At 61.0% G+C, this 12,091-nt stretch overlaps 1 protein-coding gene across 1 annotated transcript in view; it reads right to left on the bottom strand.

The window, feature by feature from the left end:
* Positions 1-10,112, bottom strand: part of FIBCD1 (fibrinogen C domain containing 1) — a 31,190-nt gene extending 21,078 nt beyond the window's left edge. Inside the window, exons 1-2 of the mRNA XM_052649430.1 lie at positions 10,041-10,112; positions 534-1,013 (exon numbers count right to left, since the gene is read on the bottom strand). Coding sequence (XP_052505390.1) covers positions 534-1,013; positions 10,041-10,112 — 552 coding nt within the window. The remainder of the gene's footprint in view (positions 1-533; positions 1,014-10,040) is intronic.
* Between the last annotated feature and the right edge of the window lie 1,979 nt (positions 10,113-12,091).

A 12,091-nucleotide genomic window follows, 5' to 3' on the forward strand; every position in this document is an offset into this window, starting at 1 on the left:
GTCGGGTTGAACTCTTCAGTTGGCACCCCCCTTCCCTGGAAGGCTGTGGGCGTCAAATGGCAGTGGATGGGGTGACCTGGCAGAGGGGGTATGGCTCTCTCTGACCACATGGCACAGCCAAGGGTGGGGGTGCTTGCCACTGAGCACCACATGACCTTGAACTTCTATTAGCCTGATGGAGGCCACGTCCTGCGTCTCCTGTGTCCACCGGCACAGGCGCGCCTGGGAAGCCCCTCCGGGCCTGAATTTGACTCGATGGTTGGATTTGACTGATGGATGGACTACTGCCTGCCATGGAGACCACACTAACACCCAGGTCACCAGGATGGCTGCACGAGCTGTGTGACCTGGGCTGAGACTCCCACCTCTCTGAGCCTCATCTGCTTGTCCGCAGACGGGAATCACAACAGCCCCTGGCCCTGGGACAGAGTGACGCCATGGGCACCAGGCACTCAGCAGGGCCAGCAGGTGGTGGCAGCGTCCCCACCCACCCCTGCCCAGATCCTGAGGGAGGCACAGACCCCCACCCTTACCTGGATGAGGCGACCCTGCTCGCTCTGGAGGGCACTGAGCCCCTGGCCCAGGGCGCCGTGCCCCTTCCGCAGCCCGGAGCACTCGGCCTGCAGCTCCGAGGCCCGGGCAAGCAGCCGAGGGAGCTGGTCCGCCAGCGTGTCCAGCAGTTCCTGCTCCTGCTCGCCCGGCAGCCGCGGCTCGGCCTGGCGCTGGCTCAGCGCCTGCAGCACGGAGGCCTGGGCGCCCTCCAGGCGGGCAAAGCCGTCGGTGAGGTCAGGGCACCGCGGGTCAATGAGGATGCTGAGGCGCGAGCTGTCGGCCCTGTCCACGGTGACCAGCGCGCTGTTGGCCCCAGCCGGCCCAGTGCTGACGACGGGCGGGGGCGCCGTGCCGGGCGCGCGGGCGTGGTTCACAAGCAGCACGGCGCTGGTGGCCGCCACGGCCAGCAGCACGGCGAGGGACAGCAGCACGGTACACAGCACACAGCTGCAGCTTGGCCGCTGCGGGCCAGCCCGGGCACATGGACGCAGACAGGACAGAGGGCAGGTGGGAGAGAGAAGGGACAGCATCAGGGGCAGGCCCGGGCCTCCGGCTCCAACCCTCGGGCGGGGCCCTCTGGCCTTTGTGAAGCCTGGGCGAGGCTCCATCTGGGGGACGAGGGAGGGGAGTCTCAGAAACAGAGCCCCAGAAGGGAGACAGAGAAACAGGCCTGCACCGGCCGCCCCCCAAGAAGGCAAGAGAGGCAGGGAGACAGAGATGGGGATGGCAACAAGAGGAACCAGGGCAGAGAGCCAGGAGATGGAGGGACAGTCCCTTCTCCCTCGCTGCCCCTGCCCCCGGCGGGCACATCACCCCACGTGGAGCCCTCCCGGGTCTGGTAAGGGCAAGCGGGAGGTGGACTCCCACTCTGCAGCCAGACAGGCCAGGCTCGGGTCCCCAAGCTGTCATTTTCAGCAGGGTGACCTTGAGTGAGGGTCTTCACCTCCCTGAGCCTCGGTGTCCTCATCTGTCAAATGGGGGCAATGGTGACTCACCCACCCCATAGGCAGGCGCCCAACGCCGTGCAGACTCGGGAAGGGAGAGCTGTGATGGTGACCCAGCAATGCTACAATCATCACGCTGTCTCAGCGGAATGGACACCTCAGGGCCATGGGCTGCTGTCACTGAAGGTCTTTTCAACCCGGAGCACCCACACCCTGCGTCCTGAAGCCACTGCAGGCCCACGAGGCTGCCGTGAGTCCCCAGGCCGGGGGTGGCCTCCTGAGCACCTCCCCCACCCCCTTTCCTCTCCTGCCTGCCCTTCCTTCCTCCCCCTCTTTCACAAAGCACCCCTCCACCCCCTGGACCCAGTGCAGCTTGTAATTAAAGGAGGTACCGTGATGGAGCACAAATCCAGACTCACTGGCCCGCATCACTCACGGCCCAAGGGAAGCCTGCAAAGCAATCACAGCCTTTGACACACAGGGACACTGAGGCCCACAGAAGGCCAGGGGCTTGCCCACGGTCACCCTGCACATGAGAAGCTGGGCTAGGACTGGACCCCCGCCTCCCGCCTCTTCCCGGGGCCAGGAATGTCCAAGCGCTGAATTTTCCCCACATTTTCAACTTTCTGAATCCAAGAGGCATCTTTAAATGAGTTAGTATATTAAAGCACTTGGAGCCATGCCTGGCACACTCTGTTTGTGCAATAAATATTAGCGGCTTTTATTATCTCATGATCAGTGTGCACAGAGCATCTGGAGGTGTCGGGTTTTTTATTTTCCACCCAAAGTGCTATTTCTGTGTCATTGATACTAGAATGTCCCTTCCCCCCGCTTTTTTTTTGTCTCCATATCTCAACATCTCTGACATATGGGAGGATCTTACAATTGTGATTGACAACTTTCTTTCTTGGTGACACATAAAATAGCCTCTAGGGACATCCCTGGTGGTCCAGTGGTTAAGACTCCATGCTTCCACTGCAGAGGGCACAAGTTTGATCTCTGGTCAGAGAACTAAGATCCCATGTGCAGCAGGATGCAGCCAAATTAAAAAAAAAAAAATACAGCCTCTTATACAATGTTTTTCTATGAGAAAATATGGTAGAGCAAATAGCTACTTTTCCCTAAATTCAAATTCTACAAGTAACTCCTGAATCTCCCATTTGGCACCAGAGGAGGTGGGGGTCAGGGGTCTGTGTTGTTGGAGAGACAAGGGAGAGGGTTCCTTAGCCTGTCCCTGCAGTGATGGGACTCAACATTCTACCCCACCTCTCCCCACACCTGCCCAGACATGCTGGGACTCCACACAGTGGCACGATTTACTCCAGCCAGACCTGAACACGTCAGCTTCCCTCCACCCGCTCTACACAGGCTGCTCCCTCAGCCTGAGGCATCAGCTTCCCCTCCTTCTCTTCCACAGCTAAACTCTCTTTCTTCAGGGCTCAGCTAGATGTCACTTCCTCCAGGAAGCCTTCCTAGACTGTTTCCTCAGCCCTCCTCCCAGTTTGGGTGAGGCTCCTCCTCAGTGTTTCCACAGCCCTTGCTCCTCCCTAACAAATACAGGCATCGCCTTTGACTGCATTCATTCACTCAAACATCCATTCAGTATTACCTGGTGTTCCCCTCGAGCCAGGGTCCAAGCCAGTCCCTGAGGGGTAGCAGTGGACAGTCATGCCAGCCTTGCCCGTAGGGACCTCGTGTCCCATGGACTATGACTCTTACCCTCTTTGGGGGCATGATCCCCTTGGAGATGATGTGGATACAAGGGAAGCTAGAATTCTGGGGCCTGCAGAGCCCAGGTCTAGGAAACCCGCTCTAAACCGTGAGCCCCACCCTCCCCCAAAAGGCACAGAGCAGCTGGTTGTTGGATGGATGGAGGGCAGGACGGGCGGGCTAGGTCATTTCTCCATGACCTTGTTGGCGTAGGAGGTGAAGGCCCTGGCACCCATGGTGCTTGGCAGGGCAGAGGGTCATGACCTCCATGCTGAGCCCTGTGCCCACCTGGGATGGCCTGGCACAGAATGAAGGCGGCCTCCAGGCTGCCCCAACCTTGCCACGAGTCAGCAGGATCCACGGGGCGGACATTGCATTGTTACCGCTATCACTTGAGTTTATGCTATGTTCCCACCACTGAAACCTCCAAACATCCCCTTGTTGTGGTTGGCTACATTTTGCAGATGGGAAAACTGAGGCTCAAAGAGAGAAGAGCCTTGCCCAAGGTCACAGGAGCATTTGAACCCAGCCCTGGTTGACTGGGTTCAAACCCATCACCCGTTTGTGCGGCTGTTGCTGACCATCCAACCACAGTCCTGCCTTGTGGGAAGCCTGGCCAGGGTTTGAGACAAAGCCCTGTGTCAGCTAGTGAGTCCCTGTCAGTCCCCTCCCGGACTCCATCGCGAGACACCTTGCCCCGAGCAGCTCTGAGTGCCGTCCTCCACGGAGAGTGTTAAGGTCCCCAGCTGGGGAGGCAGAGCGGCCAGCCTCGTCCCCCGTGTGCGTCCCCAGGTCCTCTTGGGCATCTGCTTCCACCCAGGCCCTAGGTCCCTGGCGGGAAGGCCAAGGGTGCAGAGGAGGGGGCACACTGGAGAATGCTGCAGGGGTTCCCCCGAGGGGCAGAGGGACGCCGGAGCCTGGAGATGAAACCGGCCACTCAGCAGAGGAGAATCAGTCTTCAGAGATCACCTTAAACATGAAGTGCTGTTCACTTTTATAGGCTGCAGTTTACGTGCCTTGCAAAGAAATCTATCCGAGACCATAAGGGGGGCTTCGGGTGCGAGCCGCCCAGTGGAGCGTGCAGGGGGCTGGCGTTTAACTCATCAGCCCTTGGCCAGGGCGGAGTGGTGCATGCCTGGGGTCCCCACCTCCCAGGGGCAAGGAGCCTGTAGATTGGGAAAGTATCCCAGGTCGGGGGTGGGGGGCATTCGAGGAACCCCAGGGTCTGAGACCTGCTGCTGGGGCTAAACACTTGTGCAAGCTTCCAGCTGGGGGGATGTGGCTTCATCCCCTGCATGAGCCCTAGTGCTGGCCCGCGGTCCAAGGCGGCCCAGGACACCCCAGCCAGGATAGGACACAGTGGGCTCACGCCAGGGGAGGCAGGAGGAGAAAGCCCCGGAGCTGCCTCATTAGAGGGGGAGCAGCGTCCTGACTGCCTCCTCTGAGTCCCCAGCCTCCAGGGACGGCCACGGGGTCTGGCTGAGAGGCTCTGGAAGAAAGGGCTCCCGGCGGCAGTGCTCTGCCTGCACTGTACCCCACTTCTTATTTATTTTAAGGCCATACTGTGCAGCATGTGAGATCTTAGTTCCCCAACCAGGGATCGAAACTGTGCGCCCTGCACTGGGAGTTTGCAGGGGGCCACCAGCGGGCCACCACGGAAGCCCCTTTCCCTGTGTTTATAAGGGAGCTGGGTCGTGGTCCCGCGAGCAGGCTGAGACTACACTCCTTGTAGCAAAGTGGGAAGAAGAAAACCTCCCCCAGGGGGAGGCCAGGCAAGGTGAGATCCAGGTGCAAGCCGCTCCCAGCCCCCATCTCCTAGGAGCACCCCAGCCCCAGAAACACACTGTGTGGGTCTGCATTAGGAAAGCCAAGGTGCGGCGGTATGGTCTGAGCCTGGCAGAGACTCAGAGTTGCACCTGGGCTTGTGGAGCGTCGCGAGCGGGGCAGCCCAGCCCCTGCCCAGCCCAAAGACCCTGGGGGAGACTTCCTCCTCTCTCCCCAGGAACGCACATCTGCTCCCCCAGCCAGGCAGACAGCGCCTGACCTGGGCTGGGCTCTGATGCTTTGGCCCTGGCAGAAGGAGCATCCCAGAGATCCCTTCAAAAGAGGAGGTGGTTGTTCTGCTCAAAATTCTGGGGAGGGGGATGTCCCAAAGACTTAGGAAGAGGGCTTGCTGGCTCACTCTATGAGTCCTAGGGGAAGAGCTCTCTGTCTTGCCAGGGGCCTCTGCACATGACCCACACTGAAGGCCATCTGAAGCCTCAGGCCACCAGGAAGGCCCCAGGCGACTGGCCAGAGGTGTTCTGGGACAAAGAGAAGGGTCTGGGAACTGCCTGTGTCCACCCCTCCCAAAGGAGCTGCGCCACCAGCCCTGTCACTCCTCAGCGAGCACTCAGCTCTGAGGCCATTTCCGATGAGGGAGGGTCTTGCTCACCCTCCCCACCCCTCAGATCTCCAGCCTTCAGCCCACTGACCCCTAAACCAGGCTCGTTCCACCTCAAACCTGAGCCCTCCTGAGAGTTCCACCCAGGGATGGTATCAGCCTCACCAGCCCCCTCCAAAACAGGGGACCTCCCTGGGCTCCCCTCCCTCACCCCCACCCCCAGCCAGCACCTGGCTGGGTCCACTCTGACCTCCTCGAATCCCCAGGGCCCCTCTGTTCCTATGGCCCCCCAGCCCTGATCTGGTCCAAGCCTCATCGTCTGCTTTAAAATCACTGCAACCATCTCCCCGTTAGCCTCCCCACCTCCTCCCAGCCCTACCAACCAATACCCCACCCAGAGGCCCAGGACCCTCCTGATGGCAAAGAACCCAGGACGCTCCGCTCAGACCACTGTGGGGCTGCGGAGGCCTCAGGAGCAGGTCCCGCCCCACCCCCAGCCTCCGCTATTGCCCCCTCCCCCCATCCCCACTCCTGCCCAGCTCTCTCCAGCTGCCTGCCTGCGTGCTAAGTCACTTCAGTCGTGTCCGACTCTTTGAGACCCTATGGACCATATCGCCCCGCCAGCTCCTCTGTCCATGGGATTCTCCAGGCAAGAACACTGGAGTGGGTTGCCATGCCCTCCTCCAGGGGATCTTCTGCATCCAGGGATCGAACCTGCATCTCTTAAGTCTCCTGCACTGGCAGACGGGCCCTTTACCACTAGCATCACCCGGGACGCCCCCTCTGTCATTTCCCCCAACACACGCTGGTGTCACAGATCTGGCAGACACTGTCCAGCTTAAATACCAGAGTGATCTCTGACCTCCCACCCCAGCCTCCAGCCTCCTCATCACTGCCGCCCGCTGGGCTGGGGGTGAGCTCCATGGGGAGGGGCTCAGGAAACAGAAGGAGAAAGGAGTCCTTGACTGGCAGGCCCTGTTCTCTTCAGCCTCCTTCCCTTCCAACCCGGACACAGTGACCTCTGCCCAAAGCTCAGGCAATGAGGACAGAGGCAGCATGGTTTTCTTTATAGTGCCCATCGTGGTTTGTCATAATCCCATGATGCGAGTGTGTTCTTCCCAAGAGACTCTAAGTTCCCGAGGCACAGGTTTACAGCTGTCTCTCCTAGAAGAGGGAGCGACTCTATAAATAGCCACTGAGTGAATTAAATGCAGCAGGGTTTAGGCTAGACATCAAGAAGAACTTCCCAATGAGAACTGTATTCCCTGTATGGAATATTTTTCAAAGTTTTGAAAATATCAAGAGACACTGCCTGGGATGGTTCAGAGGTTGACCTCCCTGTGGGGTGGTTTGACTCAGGGATTGCTCAGAAATGAGCCTCCCCGCCGCCCCCCCCCCCACCCCCCTGCAACAAGAGGAGATAGTTACAGGGTGACTTTCTGCCCCACACTAGAAGATTCGGAGAATTATGACTATTTCTGGGTCCTTTTATCTGAGCAACTCTGAACTCCTGGCAAATATCCCACCATCACCTGCTGCCCTAAGGGTGTGAGAGCCCCTTGGTTTCACAGGGGGAGAAGTGAAGCTCTAATGAAGTCGGCACCTTGTCCAAGGTCACTTGGCAAATGAGGAGCTGAGGCCGGACAGGCCCAGGACACAGCCGGCCCGAGGCTGTCCGCAGAAACAGCAACACTTGGATGTAGGCCCTTCAGTGGCAGTGGGTACGGTGTGTGCCCTGGAGAACCACACACTAGGTACCAGAGCCCTCTCCTTGGGAATTACATAATGCGCCCAAGTGGGAGGAGCCAAGGGCAGCCAGCCTCTCTTCCCTTAGTCTTCCCAACAAGGCTCATCAGCCACCCAAGTTCAAGTCCTGGCTGCAACTCTCAGCCTCAGTTTCCTCATCTGTTTAATGGGTTGATCATTCCTGCTGCCAAACTCCTAGAGTGGTTTGACTAAGAAACGAGAAGTTATGCAGATGAGCACAGCTGGCACTCAGACTGTGGCTCTGGGACCTTTTCTGGAGGAAGTACCTTGTTAGAGAACCTCAATCAGAGCCTTCTGGAGGGAACTGGGTGGTGATATTGCTTCCCCTGGTGGGCAAAGAGGCGATCAGGACTTTGACAGCCTGGCAAAGGGGTCAGGCTGCTCTGAGAACCACCTTCCTCAAGGGTGTACAGCGCTTGACAGTTTGCAAAGCACACCATTATTTCACTCAGCTCTTGTTAAGTCCTTGTGAAGTGAGGAGGAAGCAGAGATTGCTGTTCCCATTTTACAGATGGTAAAGTCCAGACTCAGAGAGGGGACGTAACTTACCCAGTCACAAAGCATGTCAGTGGTGGAGATGAAACTAGAAGCGATGGATGCCAGAAGGCCAGGCCCAAGGGAACCCTGGCTCCCTTTTGACGGTGGGCACAGGAAAGGGCTTGCCTCCTACCTGAAGCTTCAGACAAGCCTGGAGCTGGCAATGGGACAGCCTATCTACATGTGGGATCACCAAAGGGGTGGAGTGAGAAGGTGGTGTTTGATATTGGCCCAGGCCGCTGGGACCACAAGCTCTTGGTAGCCTGCGATGCCAAGGGGCAGACAGCTGGGCTCTGGCCTGGTGGCAGTTGGAATATATACCCCACGACGCAGCAGAGAGGCCAGGGCTGACCCAGGAGGCCTTAAAGCCACATTTCAAATAGATCCCCCAGAAGCCACCTCCCCTTGAGACACATCAGCACTCTCTGCTCTCCCAGCTCCTCCTGGCCGGGTTTCATGCAGTTCATTTCAGCAAAAATCCCTCAACTCCCAGTCTGAGCTGCATGGAAAGACAGGAGCTTGGATCCAGGGGGAGACCCCAGGATGGGGGCCCAGAAGAAGCATGTGTCCAAAGGGAGCTCCTGCTAGAGGAGGGACCAAGGCTAGGGACCAAGGCAGAGATAAAGGCAGCTGAGTGGCACAGGCTAAATGCTGCTGGGAATCAAGGCAGAGCCTAAGGGGCATCAGGCATCGGGAAGGGCTTCCTGGAGGAGGTGGCATCTGAGTAGGTTTTGAAGTATATGTAGGGTTTCCCTGAGTGAAGTGTGTGTGTGTGTGTGTGTGTGTGTGTGTGTGTGTGTGTGTGTGTGTTTGGGGGACGATGAGGCAGCAAACGTTTGGAAACAGGCAGTCTGGTGTCATTTGCTTGTTGGCAAATGACAAGCAGTCAGTACCTGTAAGGGGGCTCACAGGAAAGGAGAATGGACCAGGATGCATTGGGAGAGGGATGGAGTCAGATCTGCTTTGAAACTTTGCTCTCCCGCTAACATGCTGTGTGACTTGGGTGCATGCCTCGACTTCTCTGCGCCCCCATGCTCCTGTGACAAGGGCACGTGCACCCCTGCCTCCCCACCCAGGCTGCTGCCGACAGCGAGGGTGTGCAGACGGTTGGGAAAGGGCTTTGCAAAATGTGGAGGCATGTGGCTCCAGACAACGCTCGCTCAGGCTGCCGCTCCCGCAGAGTGAGGGGCCCGCCAAGGCCCGCCCCTGCCACCCCCCTCCTGCCTCTGCAAACAAGAACTGTTCCTTCCCCAATGACATCTGTCTGGGAGAAATTTGAAATTTAAAACGGGCAGCTCCATTATTTCCTCTCCTTGGCTAGCAGACCTCGGCATCTCGCCTGCCTGCCCCAGTCCCTTGGCAGCCCAGCCTGGGGCGGCCCCGGGGCTGCCCCTCCACTCGGCTTCCCATCCCTAGCCCCCTCTCCGGCCAGCCCTGGAGCTCTGCCCTCACCCGCCTTCCAGTGCACAGCCCTGGGCATCCTCCACGGCCCCCTGAAGAGGCAGCACAACACATGGGATGAACAGACCTGCAGCCCAAGGACCCGGGGTTCAAATCCCAGCAGAGCCACAGGCCTGGGGCAGAAGCAACTCTCTCTGAATCCTGCTTCCCTTGTCTTAAAGCTGGAGAATCACAATATCCAGTGTTCTTACAAGAGGCAAATATTTATTGACCCTCTGCTGTATGAGGGTAGGGATAGGCTGGCTAAAGGGTGAGGATTCAGAGGAGATGAGGGGGAGGGGGTCGCATGCCAGGCACCTGGCACGGGGTGCTACCCAGGGTGGGATACTTGGTAAATGGTTCAGATGCCCATTGTAGAGATGAGGAAACAGAGGCTCGCGCTCAAGGGCTGGTGACATTGTGAACTCTATGGGTCCCTTACTTTCTCTGCGCAGGCGTGCACCTGAGTCCGTTGGAGGAGCAAGGGGGCTCCTGCAGGGGTGCCGCCCCCATCGGCAGCCCGAACCCCAAGTTCAAGGGTCTCCTCTGGAGCCAAGGAGGGTGCCCGCCCCAATTCGGGCCTGTCGAGCCTCAAGGGAGGTACGCCCCAAACTCCAGCCCGGGTGCCCAGCCCGCCGGTCGGAGCCGCCACCGCCTTGCCCACCGCGCGGGACGCCCGTGTCCCCACGCCCCGGGCCCGCGCGTACCTGCGGCTTGTCGCGCGGCCGGTCCTCAAGTTGGGAAGCGCCGCCCATGGTCTTCCACCGGTCGTTGACCATCTTCCGGCAGGACCGCTGGCGGGGACGCTGGGCGAGGCGCGCCGCTGCGGAGCGCAAAGGCGCCGAGGTGGGCGCGGGCTCGCTCTGTTCGCCGGCTTCCCGCCTCGGTGCCCCGCACCTGGACGGCCCGGGCCAGCGGGCGGGTGTGCGAGTGTGTGTGTGTGCGTGCCGGCGTGTGCGCGGGTGTGTGCGGGCGACAGCGGGAGCGGGAGCGCGAGAGCCGCCCGCCGCCCGCCGCCCGCCCGCCGCTCGCGCTGCGCGCCGTCCCCGCTCCCGGCTCCCGCGCCTCCCCTGCGCGCTCCTCCCTCCTCCCTCCCTCCTTCTCAATCTCCGTGTCTTTTTTGTCTCGGACTCTCTTTGCCTTTTATTGCTCCCCCGCTCTCCCTCTGATACACACGCACACACCGCGGACGGCGATGGGGAAACTCCACCTCCCCAAAGGCTAATTAATAGAGAAGAGGCGGCCCGGCCGAGACCCCCGGGGCCAGCCCGGGAGGACAGCAAAGAGCCGCGGGCAGCCCTCCCCTCGCCGGGCCCGGAGGGGCTTGAGAACCCCGGGGGCCGCCTCCTCGCAAACTTCCTCCCGGGCCGGACACGCGCCAACTCACCGTGCGCGGGGAGCGCGGCGCCGGGCAGGCCCTGGGGGCGCCCCCGGGGGGCCTTCGGGCGTCTCCGGGGAGCGGCGCCGCGCTCCTCCCGGCCCCCTCAAGGCGCAGGGGCTCACCCTGAGACCCGGCGGGGTCCGGGGGTGGGGGCCAGCCGAAGGGCGCCCCCTGCGGGTGTCCGAGATCTGAGTCCGGGTCCCGGGGCAAGTGCGCCCAGGCCCGGAGTCTGCGGTCACCAGGGACCGCCCTCTCCCGACCCTGACCCGCGAGGCCGGCCCTGGGGGCTCCTCGGCCAGAGCCGGTAGGCCTGCGTCCGGTGCTCGCGGACGGAGAGCCGGCCCCACGCCTCCTTCTCGCCCAGGCGGCCCGCGGTGTCGCGTGCGAGCCGCTCCGCGCTCTGCCCGCGCTCGCGGCCGATCGCCCGCATTCCCCGGGCGCGCCCAGCGCTGCCTCGGCCCCCGCCTCCTCCTCTGCCCGGGAGAGGAGGGATTTGTGCCGGGAGGGGGCTTCTTAGTCGCCCCCTCCCACCGGCAGCACTTTAAAAAGCATTTAATCCGCCCGGTGTAGCCTTCAGAGGTAATTGACAAAAGTCCTTAATCTGCTCTGTTAACGAGCTGCTATTGTGACTCCTGACCGGGAGGCGCCCACACGACCGAGGCCGCGCTCCCGGCCGGCCGCCCCCTCCCCCGGGCTGCCGTCAGAGCCTGACCGACTGCCCCTCCCCCGCCCCTCTCTGCGGGCCCCCCCCCCCATCTTCGGCTCCCCCAGCTTCAGAATAGACTCCCGTGTTCCCTTCCCCACGCTTCTCCCCAGAGCTGTGTTCAGGCTCCCGGGGCGCCTTGGCCCGCCAGGCTGTTCCCTGGCACCGTCTTCGTCTCTCTCCCACCGGCTCCCAGTCTGTCGCCCCGTAGTCGTCCCTCTCCCGGGGCCCTCACGGGTGCAGCAGACTGCCTGGGGGTGGGGGGCCCTGAAAGCTGGGGTTGGGGGGCACTCGCTGCCCCTGGCATCCGAGTGGACTGTCATTCTCCCACAGAAGGTGGATTCTCAGCCTGCCAGCCGCCTCCTCCTTCCAGAGCTGTCTACCAGCCTTACCTGCAGCCTACTCCCCAGGCCCAAGGGAGGCAGTCGGGCCACCTGGGAGTTTGGGTCCCCAGCATCGACTGGGAGTCGGGGACCTGGGTTGGAGCCCTGGTCCCTGTGCCCTTTCTCGACGTCATCTTTCACTTGAGGCCTTTCCTGTAGGTTAAATGGATTGGCAGGGGGGCCATCAGCCTTGCGGAGAGGCATGTGGTGGCCGAGTGGCCTGGGGCAAGCAGCTGTGCCTCTGAGCCTCGGGTTCCCCACGGTTGCTAAAGGGCCAACATCAGCCTCTTC

Source organism: Budorcas taxicolor, chromosome 11 (genome assembly GCF_023091745.1).
Source record: "Budorcas taxicolor isolate Tak-1 chromosome 11, Takin1.1, whole genome shotgun sequence".
NCBI lineage: Eukaryota > Metazoa > Chordata > Mammalia > Artiodactyla > Bovidae > Budorcas > Budorcas taxicolor.